This window comes from Lichenostomus cassidix, chromosome 7 (genome assembly GCF_008360975.1).
Source record: "Lichenostomus cassidix isolate B80296 chromosome 7, HeHo_3.0, whole genome shotgun sequence".
NCBI classification, from domain to species: domain Eukaryota; kingdom Metazoa; phylum Chordata; class Aves; order Passeriformes; family Meliphagidae; genus Lichenostomus; species Lichenostomus cassidix.
Genome location: NC_139488.1, coordinates 37,136,678 through 37,149,609, shown reverse-complemented (window position 1 = coordinate 37,149,609; position 12,932 = coordinate 37,136,678). Strand labels below are relative to the sequence as shown.

The 12,932-nt window shown below is 47.3% G+C and overlaps 1 protein-coding gene across 2 annotated transcripts in view; it reads right to left on the bottom strand.

The window, feature by feature from the left end:
* GPD2 (glycerol-3-phosphate dehydrogenase 2) overlaps window positions 1-12,932 on the bottom strand; it is a 48,148-nt gene that overhangs the window by 26,513 nt on the left and 8,703 nt on the right. The window contains exons 1-6 of one of the 2 annotated variants that reach the window (XM_085067217.1): window positions 11,311-11,445; window positions 10,703-10,810; window positions 5,532-5,700; window positions 3,947-4,071; window positions 2,312-2,409; window positions 1,188-1,351 (exon numbers count right to left, since the gene is read on the bottom strand). In XM_085067217.1, the coding sequence (XP_084923343.1) occupies window positions 1,188-1,351; window positions 2,312-2,409; window positions 3,947-4,071; window positions 5,532-5,700; window positions 10,703-10,804 (658 nt within the window). In that variant the 5' untranslated portion in view covers window positions 10,805-10,810; window positions 11,311-11,445. Of the gene's footprint in view, window positions 1-1,187; window positions 1,352-2,311; window positions 2,410-3,946; window positions 4,072-5,531; window positions 5,701-10,702; window positions 10,811-11,310; window positions 11,446-12,932 lie in introns of those variants that run through there. The other variant, XM_085067216.1, reaches the window with a different exon arrangement.

Sequence of the window (12,932 nt, the reverse complement as noted above, 5' to 3'; positions counted from 1 at the left end):
GCTCTGCCCTGCCTGTGTTTGCCATCAAAGCCCACATGGCATCTTGGTGCTGAATCTTTGGATTTAGAATGCTGTTTAAATAATTATATACATAATTATTTTTATATAGATATAATATAAATTTCTATTTATTATACGACTATATATAATATATATTTATATTTATCTATATAAACTATATATAATATATAGGAAACATGAAGACCAATTTTAAGACTAACCTGAAAGGTGCACCTTTGGAATGCTGGAGTAGTAAAAAGCTACGATACAGCCAAATTATTTATTTAATCAGAAAAAACTTCACTAGATTATAAATAGATTTCAAGCTATAGTGCTCTTATGAGAAGTGTAATTACAGTTAAGAGAACCACTTCGTTCTTCTGGCAGGCTCCTGGGATCCCTTAAAACAAGCTAAGGAATAGCTCAGGATAAGGAAAATATAAATCTGAATTCCTTCTCTGTATGCTAGCTACGGCAGCTCCTGGTATTGGGTACAAAAACCACCACATAATCCCACAACAAATTTTGCTAAATAACCTCTTATTTCCTCCAGACCCTAAAAATAAGATGCAGTCTCCATCAATAGTAAAATCTAGTAAAAACCAAGTCCATCCTTTAAATCCCACCCCACTCCAAACAGTAACCTGCACATATATATTCCCACACACATAATATGAATTTTTGCTTGTTTTTCCCTGGTGCTGGGCTCTGTCTGAGACACCTGCAATTACCAACACAAGGCAGAAGTTCTTTAGCCAGAAGCCTCATGAACACTATCAGAGCCCAGAGTGTTTCCAGAGTCCTCCCTAGTCCAGAACCCCTTTGATGAGCTGATAATCCTGTAAATGCAGTTCTACAAAGGGAAAAGAATTCCTTTTATAATGCACCTTGTGCAAAGACCTTTCTGCTGCCAAAAGATCAGAAACCACATCTCCACCAGAATCCCTTCACACCGCTCTGCACCTACCAGCCGAGAAAATCACTGTGTTTCCTTCGACATCCAGAAAGTTGCTGTCATGAAAACATCATTTATCTCCCAAATTAATGCTTAAAGAGGCAAGTTGAATCCTTCAAGCTGTTGTTCCTCCCTGCAGAGACCCAGTGTACAGGATCTCCAGCCTCACACTCGTGTTCTAACCCCAAAACCACAACCACAGGAGCACTGAACACCCAGAGAGGCAACATACCATCGTAGTAGACAATGGCTCCGACCAGCTTGTCCTTGCGCAGCATGGGGAAGAGCTCCAGGGCACGGGACTTGTTGAGGACATAGCTGCTCTTCAGGCACTGGCTGCCTGCCACCAGGTCATAGAGCTTGATCCCAATCCAGTAGTATGGCAACTGCCACCACCTGAGGGCAAAAAAGGACCGTGAAGTGAAAAAAAATACCAGTGAAGCATTCAGAAGTGCATGCAGATGCTATTATTGTGATACAGAACACTGTGAGAAACACAGGCTGCTGCTCTACAGCAGTGTCACCTTGGACATCACTCCAGCTTGAGGTAACAAGACAATCTAAATACTCCATCCAGACTTAGGTGTTGTTTGCCACTGTTTTCAACTGAGCTACTCCCTGCAGCGAGCCAAGCAAATTCAAGGATTTGTTCTAGAATCAGGATCTAAACAGGGGCTTTGTGTCTCAGTGTGAGAACCTGAAGCTGTGTGTGCAAGCTGAGAGGTTTCCCCGAGGCACATTCTGAGGTCTCCTGCACAAAGAGCACCACAATAAATGCAGGCAACCTACTCCAGCATTGCCTACTCCAGCTCCAGCCCTCACAAGCCCCTTCCACTAAGACAGGAATAATAAAGACAGGAATGGTTTTCATTTTATTAAGATCCTTCAGCAAAACCTTGCTGCTCTAAATAGCCTGTTTCAGCGAGTAACTGCTCTTACAGACTGAAAACCTAATGGAAAGCACTGAGTGTCCTCCTCAGAGGAGGAACCTGTTCTGTCCATACTCAAACTGCCCTGTGCTTGTATGGACAGAATAGCACCTTGCTGGGAACACTGGGAGGGTGTATGCTGACAACAAGAATGCACTGAAAGAATAGCAAATACATCCTGGGAATGAAAGCTCTTTCCAGCTGTCCTTGTTGGGGTGCTGGAAGGACACTGAAGAGCTGCACCCCAGGATGTGCCCCCAAAGCAGTGATTGTTGGCTGGGGCACAAGAGAATTTTGTGCTTCTGCAGTCCAGCAGCAGCCACCCTGCTGGAGGACAGAGCTGGGACAGCTTTAAGGAAACCTCCCCTGGGCCAGGCTTTGCCTGTGAGAAGCCAAGGTAAAGGACAGAAGGCACAGCAGAGCTTACTTGTAGATGGGGAGCATGATGGGCAGCGGGGCCGAGAGGTGGGGTGCACTCTGCAGCAGGTGGGCACGTTCCTCCAGAGCCTCCTTCACCATCCTGTACTGCAAAACACCAGCCATGGTCAGAGCTGTACTGCAAAACACCAGCCATGGTCAGTGCTGTAGGCAAAACACCAGCCATGGTCAGTGCTGTAGGCAAAACACCAGCCATGGTCAGTGCTGTAGGCAAAACACCAGCCATGGTCAGTGCTGTATGTGAAACACCAGCCATGGCCAGTGCTGTAGGCAAAACACCAGCCATGGTCAGTGCTGCACTGCAAAACACCAGCCATGGTCAGTGCTATAGGCAAAACACCAGCCATGGCCAGTGCTGCACTGCAAAACACCAGCCATGGTCAGTGCTATAGGCAAAACACCAGCCATGGTCAGTGCTGCACTGCAAAACACCAGCCATGGTCAGTGCTATAGGCAAAACACCAGCCATGGTCAGAGCTGCACTGCAAAACCCCAGCCATGGTCAGTGCTGTAGGCAAAACACCAGCCATGGCCAGTGCTCTAGGCAAAACACCAGCCATGGCCAGTGCTCTAGGCAAAACACCAGGCAAACACCAGCCACTGTCAATCCCACACCACCCACCCTTGGATCCAGGGGAAACACTAGGAAACACTTTATCAAACACACCGCGATCTGCTGAAAAATCCAAAGGTTAAGGAAAAGGATCCCCAATAAAATTAAGTTTCAGAAGTTTTGGCTTGGACTTTTGGCAGCTGAATTGCATAATTTTTCGTTTGAACAGAAAGCACAATAAGCCATGTTACCCTAACATGGGCAGGAAGCACTTCAGGAGGGTAGGACTCATCCCACAGCACAGCTTCCATCCAATTCCCACAGCTCACACCCATCCTAACTCCAGGCTGCAAGTGCAGAAGGGTTCTTCTCCAAACCACCAATGTAAAGCTGTTTTTTGGTAGAAAATGTGGGTTTCTATTGGTGGATAACTGCAGGGTATTTCCCCCTGAAAAATCACCATTTCTGCAGCAGCATTACAACCACTAAAGCACACTTTGAGAGGTTCCAACGGGAAGACAACGTGATTCCTCAAAACAGGAATATCAGGCTTCCACCCACACAAGAATACACAAAAGAATTTATATGCTATCACTCATTTACCATATTTTCTTTCCCCATGCCAAAATAAATCAATCACTCACCATCTTTTTTCGCTTATTCCAAAATAAGTCACTCATTTGCAGTATTTTTTCCTTATTCCAAATTAAATCACTTATTTACCATCTTTTCTTTCCCCATTCCAGAATAGGACACCCACTCACTCCCCCCAGTTCATGACATTATCCATATGTATATATATAATTTTTTTAAGCTCTTTTTATTCTGAGATCAGCCCTGTCTCTGCCTGCCTTCCCCAAAACCCACAGCCTACAAGGCACAATGACACTGCCCATCAAAGCACTGCCTTCTCCAGCCTAGAAAGCTCTCCTGGAGAAGACACTTCCCATGCACAGTGGCTGTGAAATACAACAGTCAGGCACTGCAAAGCTCAAGAGGAGACTCAGATCTAACTGGGACAGTGAAGTGTCTACCAGCAATTTTTGCTTAACAACCAGCACAAACAATTACCTGCTCGAAATCCAGCTTCATGATGGCCTTCTGGAGGTACCTCACTCCACCGTGGATCAATTTAGTGCTCCTGCTGCTGGTCCCCGATGAGAAATCATCTCTTTCCAGAAGGGCTGTTTTTAGTCCTGTGTTACGGGAAAACCAAATTAACTTCTTAAATTACACAATTTGTATGTAATTCATTAAAGACACTTCTCTAGGGTAGAGACAATCACAAGAAAAATTACTCTGTACATGGATAAATTTGTATTCAAAGTGTAGTGCAGTGTCTATATTGTAATGAAAAATTTTAGCCTCCTTCCTGAGGGAAAAGTCAAACCAGAACTTAAACAGAAGCACATTAAAAGCTGGATTTTTCACAATGGAAAGGCATTAGGGCACATTATGGGGGCCACGCTCCCGCAAGCAAATGAGAGCTTGGATGCATGGCAGGAACAGAGGGTTTTCATGGATACTTTAACCCTTTGCAGCAGAGAGCTCCAAACTTCTTGCACTAACAATTGAAGTGGCATTCCAGAGAGGGAGACAATGGGCAGCTTTGCTTACTTAAGAGTTTGCTTCAGAGGTGCCCAAAACCAGGGGAGAGCCAGAGAACACAGGGCACACCTGGAATTCTGACATACACAGGAAATAGTCTGATCATCCTTATCACTGAATCCTTTGGGCAGAAAAAAACCTCCAGGATCACTGAGTCCAATCACACTCCAGCCCTTCCATGTCCTTCTTGTCATGAGGGACCCAGAACTGGACACAGCACTCGAGTGGCCTCAGCAGTGCCAGCACAGCGATTTTAGCATCTATTGGTCTCCCAAAACTTTTCTGTCCTTAAAAAAAATCTAATTATTACTGGTAACTTCCAAAGATCAGAGCAATTTATTTTTGTCGAATGTGACTGAAGATTAATGGACACAATCAGAAATAATTTGGCAAAGATTTATCAAACCCAAGAAAAGCAAAATTTGTTGTTAAGCGAAGCAAACACAATAAAAGAGCAAGTTCCATGAATGAACAGCAACGAGACACAACTCATTAACCAAATGCCTGTGAATATTTCACACCTCAGAAACCTACTGATATAATCAGTATATCCAAGAAAAGGATAAACAGAGATTAACTGTAATAATTTCTGTCTGCTTTACAACTGCATTTTGTGCCAAAGCACAGCAGAAGCAGAAGTGAAAAGATCCCAAGTTCTTCTTTGTCCCATGCTATTAACTGTAACAACCAGGCTGGAGTTTGGATCCATCTCCCTATGGTCAGACCCCACTGCTTTACCCATTTCCAGTTATCACACCTTCTGGAGAAGTGTTTTCAAGCTCAAACTGCAAGACACTCCTGGGGTCAGGTTCCTTAACCTGAAAACTTCAGGGCTGTCTACTCTGGCCAACTCCCCAAAGCTGGGGCAATGGAAGCACAGATCTGCTGTTTGACCTTCTTCAAGTTCCTCCTGCCTTCTAAGAACAGAGGTTTCCTCATCAGGATAACCCCTCCTCTACCTTCCAGTACTTCTGCAAAGGCAGTTTGAGCAGTTTGTTCTAAGCCATGCAATCCAGAGGGATCCTGCAAGGGAAGCTGCAGGCTTTACCTCGGGTGGCTGCATCCAGAGCACAGCCACAGCCCGTGGCTCCCCCGCCGATGACAAGGACATCGAACTCCCCGCTGGTCTGCAGGGCCACAATCTGCTGCTCTCGTGTGGGGAGATGGTCCTTCTTCACTGGAGCAGCTTCTGCAGCCTGAACCTGCACCAAGGCACCCTGCAAGGAGCAAACACAGCCCACGAGGCATGGGTTTGTTGTGCACACACACACGTGGGGTACAGACACCCCCCAGCTCACAGCCTTTTCTAGAACCAGAAAGGTAAACTCACATATTCCCAGACACTCCTTACATATTTAATAATATGTATAATATAATAATTATATTAAATCACTGACTGGCAAACAGTATTAAAACCATGAAGTGTTACCACATTTACTTCGCCTCGCCCACTTCAGTGTAACACTGTAGTCAAGTGTTACTACCTGTACTAATTACTTCCAGGAACACTCAAATACCATAGGACACTATTCTTATTTTAATAAACATTATAAAGGAAGCATTTTAATAAACAGACACATGGTTGGGCTCTCAACTCTCTACCAAAAAATCCACCACAGCAAAGGATGCAGAGCTGAGTGTACATTTTATATCTCATACAGTGAGATTTAAATTTATTTGATATCCAAGTTCAAGTTTGATCAGGCTCATGGTGATGTGATTGTCAAACACAGTGCACCGAAACACCAAAGAAACTCTGAGTTCACATCCTTTCTGAGAAACTCCTAAGCAATGCACTTTATGTCCTATAGCATATTAAAGCACAACTTTAAAGTGACACAGCTTAATGATGTGCAGTTTCTAGACAAGCTCACATTTTCCTGGAATGGCCTTGGGAAGCTCTTTGGGCTGACATTGCAGGAGCAGTGCTGCTGTCTGTGCAGTGACTGTGGAGAGAAGGGCTGATGCTCAGTCACCTACCAGGGACCATGGCTTAAGTGCAAAGGGTTTGAGAAATCTCTGAAGGCTCTCTGCTGTTAACACCAACTGAAACTGAATTCTGAATATTTCCAGACTTTCTTGAAAATTATAAACATTTTGAATACCAGAAAAACCTGTTTCACCCTAATTTAAGACCTAATTTAAAGTCTGAGCATGGCCCAGTCTCCAGGCCAAATGGCAGACTTAACTATGCAGAATAGCTTCTGTCTAGATCTCCCAGACAGGAAAGAGCAAACTAATAAAAATTCAAGTGACAAACCACAGAAACTCCTTTCCAGCCAAGCACAAAAAGCCTCAGTTCAGATTATATGGTGCATGCAACCTAAATATTTTTGTTCAGGATTATTCGCTCATTCCTCAGCAGTATTATGATTTAAATGCATTAGTTCAGTGTTCCTCTCACTACTATACAGCTGAAAATAAAATCTAGTACTAGTAGCCATGACTCAAGGAAGTACAAATACCAAAGGTAATCAATGATCAGGTTCTTCCTGTGATCAGGGATGATAATAAGTATAATAAAAGTAGCTCATGCAAATTATTTAGGACAGCAGCAACCACTGTCACTGGCACAGGGTGCCCAGAGAAGCTGTGGTGCCCCTGGATCCCTGGCAGTGTCCAAGGCCAGGCTGGACAGGGCTTGGAGCAGCCTGGGACAGTGGAAGGTGTTCCTGCCAATGGCAGGGGTGGCACTAGATGAGCTTTAAGATCCTTCCAACCCAGCCCAGTCTGGGATTCCACGATGATTCTATATCTTCCCAGAAATAAAAGAAAAATTAAGATTTAGGAAAAAACCCTGGCATACCACTGTTTTTTCCCAAGCATGGTGATCCCATGTGGGGCACCCGGGAGCTGCACTGAGCACTCACCCAACTGTGCCCAGCTCAGCTCTGGCTGCAAACAAAGGTGTGCTCATTAGCAGGTGTTTACAGGCAGAGCAGCCCTCAAACAGAGCCTCAAACAGAGCCCGCAGCTCCCGAGGCACACACAGAGCTGGGAAGCAGAGAGGTGAATCCTGATGAGCCTCATGTTTACACACTAACGTGTGCCTGCTGGCAAAGATCACCGCAGGAGGGACAAAGTTGGGGCACTTCAAAGAAATTCAGCTTCCACATTATTCTGCTGGCCATGGAATTCTGTCCATTGCCATGTCCTCCTGCCTCTTGCCCTGCTCTCTCACTGGCCCTCCTGTCTCTAGTAGTCCTATAAAACTTTTATATCCCCCAAAGTGTAGTAGAAAGAATCCCAGAATCACAGAATCCCAGAATGGTTTGGGTTGGAAAGGACCTTAAAGGCCACCTCGTTCCACCCCCTGCCATGGCGGGGACACCTTCCACTATCCCAGGCTGCTCCAAGCCCTGTCCAACCTGGCCTGGGACACTGCCAGGGATCCAGGGGCAGCCACAACCTCTATAAAGAAAGGAACACTGAAGCAGCTCCAGCACGTTTTTCCAGGGAGTGACAGACCCAAGAAAGGAGACTGAGAAGACCCAGCTGTTTCTATCTGCACTCACTCCTTGGTGCTCTCACACATCCCTCTGCCCAGTGCTCCACAGAGGTGTGCTGGGAGCCTCCAACCATGGAGCCTCCATGGAGCCTCCAACCATGGCTCCCAGCCTTCCCCCCCAGAAGGGGTGGGAATGCAGCAATCCCAGGCTTTCCCCAAACACTCAACACCAACAGGGCTGCGGCAGCTCTGGGCTGCAGCGCCAGGGGCAGTGGCTGCTGCTTCCCCTCGCTGAGCTGCTGCTTCAGCACTGCTGGAGGATCCCAGCCAGTGCAGGTGGGCAGCTGCTGCAGCTTCCCAGCTTCCCTAAACAGCACCCTGCCACTCCCAGACAGCAGTGACAAGCAGGAATTGGGAACACTAAAAACACCCATGGCTCTGTCTCGCACGTGTTTTGGCTGATCAAGCTCAGCCTCATGTGCTCAGCTTCCATGAGCTTTGGAGAAGGGAAAATCCCCACCTCCAAATTCACTTTGCACTGCATTTCCAGACAATTTTCCAAGCATACTACTAACTTTGGAAAATAATAGAACACCAGAAAAGCCAAATTTGGAGTTCAAGAAATACTGGCATCAGGTGGGTTTGACTCCATGTTTGGGTTTGGTTTTAAACACATCATTTACAACAAATGGCTCCTAGCAGAGCTCAGAAGAGAGTCCCCAGCATCCAGCCCCTGGTATAGCCAGAGTGTGGAGATTAGCCCTGGAATATAAGCAGAGTGATTAGTACCAGGAATTGATATAGATATGATGCATCTTGCTGTCAATTAAATGGGGGAGTGAAGAAAAGCTGCACACAGGGATTCCATCTGCAGTAACGTGATTAGTTTGGCAGTGAACAAGTGTGTTTACTGAAATAAGCAATTGCTGTTTATATCTACAATTTCTCAGGCAAGAGTTCCCTGAATGGTTTTGATTACGCTCTTAGTGAGAGGAATTTAGTTTGGCAGTTTGAATTTAATCATCAAGTTATAAAGTGATCTAGTAATCCATAAGCCAGTGCTCTCGTTAATTTGCTACTGTAAATCTCCAGGTAGGTTTTCAGAGTCAAATTCATCATCCTTATTCATTTAAACAAAAAAATACAGTAATTAAAACTCCCCAAAGCAGACCCTGATGCATTATCATATTATCACATTATTGGATTCACCTTGCTGAGCAATTTCTACTGACCAACAATGCACTCCCACACCAGGAGGAGCAGGATTGGGAAAGGACAGCAGTCTCTTCCAACTCCAAACCAAAGCACTGCCTTTCCCCTAGTGATCATGAGGGGAGAGGGGTAGGAAAAGCCACCAGTGGTCTCCAACTTAAATCCCATCCACTCCCACATCCTGCCATGGCAGGGACACCTTCCACTATCCCAGGCTGCTCCAAGCCCTGTCCAGCCTGGCCTTGGACACTGCCAGGGGTGGAATGATATGAGCTTTAAGGTCCCTTCCAACCCATACAGTTCTGCTATTCAACGATTCAATTTCAGTTGCACAAATGTGACCCAAAATGTCAGCACATGTGTGGGCACAGAAAAATCAGTTGGGATAAAAGAACAAGTGGTTCTGTCATTTTGACACCACGATCACACTGTAAAACCCTGTGGTTTAATCTGTCTCTGGAAGTTCATAGTGGCCATCCACCCCCAGAAAAATGGGAATTCCCTGAATTCTGTAATACTGCAGACAACGTGCAACAAGTGAGCTCTCCAGGTGACTTTCCTCTTCCAACTCCTTCTCTTATTTAACAATCCTAAAGCCTTCAGCTGCCATTTTTGACAGTAATGAAGCCAGACTGCAAAACCCTGGGAGAAAGACTCTGGAGAGAGTATTATGAGCTTGGAGCAAGGCAGGCAGCCCCATGGGGAGCTCACTTGAAATGCTGGGGTTTATTTTCTGCAACAGTATCTGAAGCCATAAGAATCCTGGCTTATCCACTTCCCAGCTTGGCTCCCCAGAAATGACTCATCTCATTCCCAGATGCTCCTCCTCCTCCTCCCCACAGAAAAGGCCAGAAGAGGGATCTGAAAGCCATTGTGGATGTGGCACTTGGGGACATGGGTCATGGTGGCCTTGGAAGTGCTGGGGGAATGGTTAGACTCGGTCTCAGAGGAATTTTCCAACCCAAACAAGTGCATGGTGCCATGATCAAGAAGGGAGTTCAAGAGCACAGCCACTCCAACCCTCCTGCGAGGAGCAGATATCCCAGGGAAATCTCTTTTTTCCAACAGCACAAACCGACACTGGGATCTGCTGCACCTCTTTCTCTGCTGCTGCTTTACTGGGCCAGGTGTCCAACATCACCTTGCACTGCTGGGGGAATGCACTCTGTCCGTGCCACACTCATGGAGCACAGCCCTGCAGGGACCCTGGCTCAGCAGGGCTGGGCTGTGCCCACCAAGGAGGCTGCCCAACAACTCCCCTGGCACACATCCTGGCCCCAGCCTTAGGAACTCAACAGGAACTGGCACCAGGACTGTTTTGAAGCAGAGATGTTCAGAGGTAGTGCTGCTGGTGGTTTCACTTCCACCTTCTAAGCTTGAAAATACTGTCCAGGCTCAGTGCTTTTACTTCAATCAGGTCTTTCCATTCCTCCTGCAACTAAGTAAAGACCCCAGTGGCACCCAAAGGTCATTTTTTAAAACTATTTGTACAAGCCTGACATATGCTCTGACAGATTTTTAAGTTTCCTATTTTATCAGAAATCATAATTAATACTTACGTGTTTGTTTCTATACTGAGAAAATTGAGAGAGGCCAAAAACTGTTGCTATGGCACCTCCTCCAATGAGAGCAGTTCCTTTCACTGCCTTCTGAAATGCCATTTTTTACTGGAAGAAAAGAAGATAAAAATTAATTGGCAGTTTTACCATGTCAGGATCTAGGCTACACAGAATAGACCATTTGAAGAAGCTAATGACAATGTTGTGACAAGTTGAAATTTAGGGTAGCAATGTCTTAATTAAGAGATTTTCACTGCAATATTTATAACTTCCAAACAAAGTCTAGACAGGCAAGCCAGAACGCTCTGGTGTTTGCTGAGAAAGCTGAAGGACAAAAGAGTATTTAGATCTGAGTAGACCCACTCTCCCCACAGTGATCCTTGTGTGTGTGACAGGTCCTGCCAGCCCCATGGCAGAGGCACACGAGGCACAGCCTGTCCCCAGCCACAGGGCCACCACATCCTCATCCCAACACCACAGCGCATCTGCTCCACAAGGTCTCCTTAGCTCCCCGCCCGTCCATTCCAACCTCTGCTACAATCCCAGCAGCTAGCAGCACTCCCTGCTGCCCTCCTGGCAGGAATTGTCCAGCAGCCCAGCTGTCCTACCCCGGGATGGTGGCGGAGAGATGCCGTGCAGCAGGAGCCCTCAGCGAGAAGCAGCAGCACACAGCGACAGGATCAGGCAGCTCAAAAGCAGGGTGGCACTTGATCACCCAGCTCCAGAGGGTTTGAAACCAGCCCTATGTGGGTCAGGCAAATTCTTAATAGACCCAGTGTTCGGATTCTGAATGACAAATTTGCATGGGACTGACCTGAATCTTAAGCAGGCACAGCCCACTCCATCCTCCCCGGCCTGCAGGGCCTGTGCCGCGCTGGGGACAACATCCATCCCGTCTGGGGGATCCTGCCATGGCCCTCTGCACGTGGGAACACCCTTGGCCACGCCACAGATCCCCAGCAGCCTCCAGACAGCTGATTTAGCACCAATAAAGCTTGAAGCAGAGGCAGACAATGCGTGCAGCCCCAGGCCAAGATGGAGCACCGGTGGGTTTACTGGGCATGGGGAGCCCTGGGCCAGGAGCAGAGCCAGGGCAGCTCCCCATCCCAGGCTGGGCAGGAATGGCCCTGGCAGCCTCCCCTGGTGCTTGGCAGGACACAAACACACAACCAGGGCACTTCACTGAACTGCTTGTGTGCATGCACATGCCACCCATGCAGATATGTTCCTATGCTGAAAGGCCTCAAAGGAATAAATCCTTCCCTGTGAGGTGGGCAGGCCCTGGCACAGGGTGCCCAGAGAAGCTGTGGTGCCCCTGCATCCCTGGCAATGTCCAAGGCCAGGCTGGACAGGGCTTGGAGCAGCCTGGGCTAGTGGAAGGTGACCCTGCCATGGAACCAGATCAGTTTTAAAGTCCCTCCCAATCCAAACGTTAACCTCATTCCCTGAGCACTTTGCTTGCAGCACGCTCAGCATGGGGGAAATTCCCCACACAGTTTCTGACACAGGCATTTGATGCACAGATGCTGTGTGTACAAACTGCATGGAAGAGATCATCTACGGAAGGCCAAGACTTGCAGCTTCCCACAAGGTTTTCCAAAGAGGGGCATTTATGCTCTTGGAGATTCCAACCATGACAGCCTTTCTGGTACCACATTTTCCTTACCATGGTTACAAAAAAAGACCAATTTCATCTTTCCTTTGTGCCACAACAGGGAGGAGTGAAAGGGAAAGGCCAAAACCCAGCAAAGGAAGCTCCTGGAAGGGGAATTGCTATGGAGGTCTGGCCTCAAACACTACAGCACCTCTGTGAAAACAGGGAGGAAGACTATGGACAGCCACAAAGTTGTAACCCAAGATGGAATCCAGGCCAGCAGATGAACTAAAAGAGCAGCTGGAACACTCCCACTGCCATCCCCACACTGAAGGAGCTCGGACAATCGACACTGCTCCTGTCCCGTGTGCAGTCACACGACACAGATGGTGCCAGGAGCACTGCACACACACCAGCCAGCACCCTGGGATACACACCTCCACCCAAGGCTCCCAGGAGCACTGCACACACACCAGCCAGCACCCTGGGACACACACCTCCACCCAAGGCTCCCAGGAGCACTGCACACACACCAGCCAGCACCCTGGGACACACACCTCCACCCAAGGCTCCCAGGAGGCAGCAGTGACAGCTCTGCTCTCTGAGGGATGGCTGGTGGAAGTCGCAGAGTAGTTT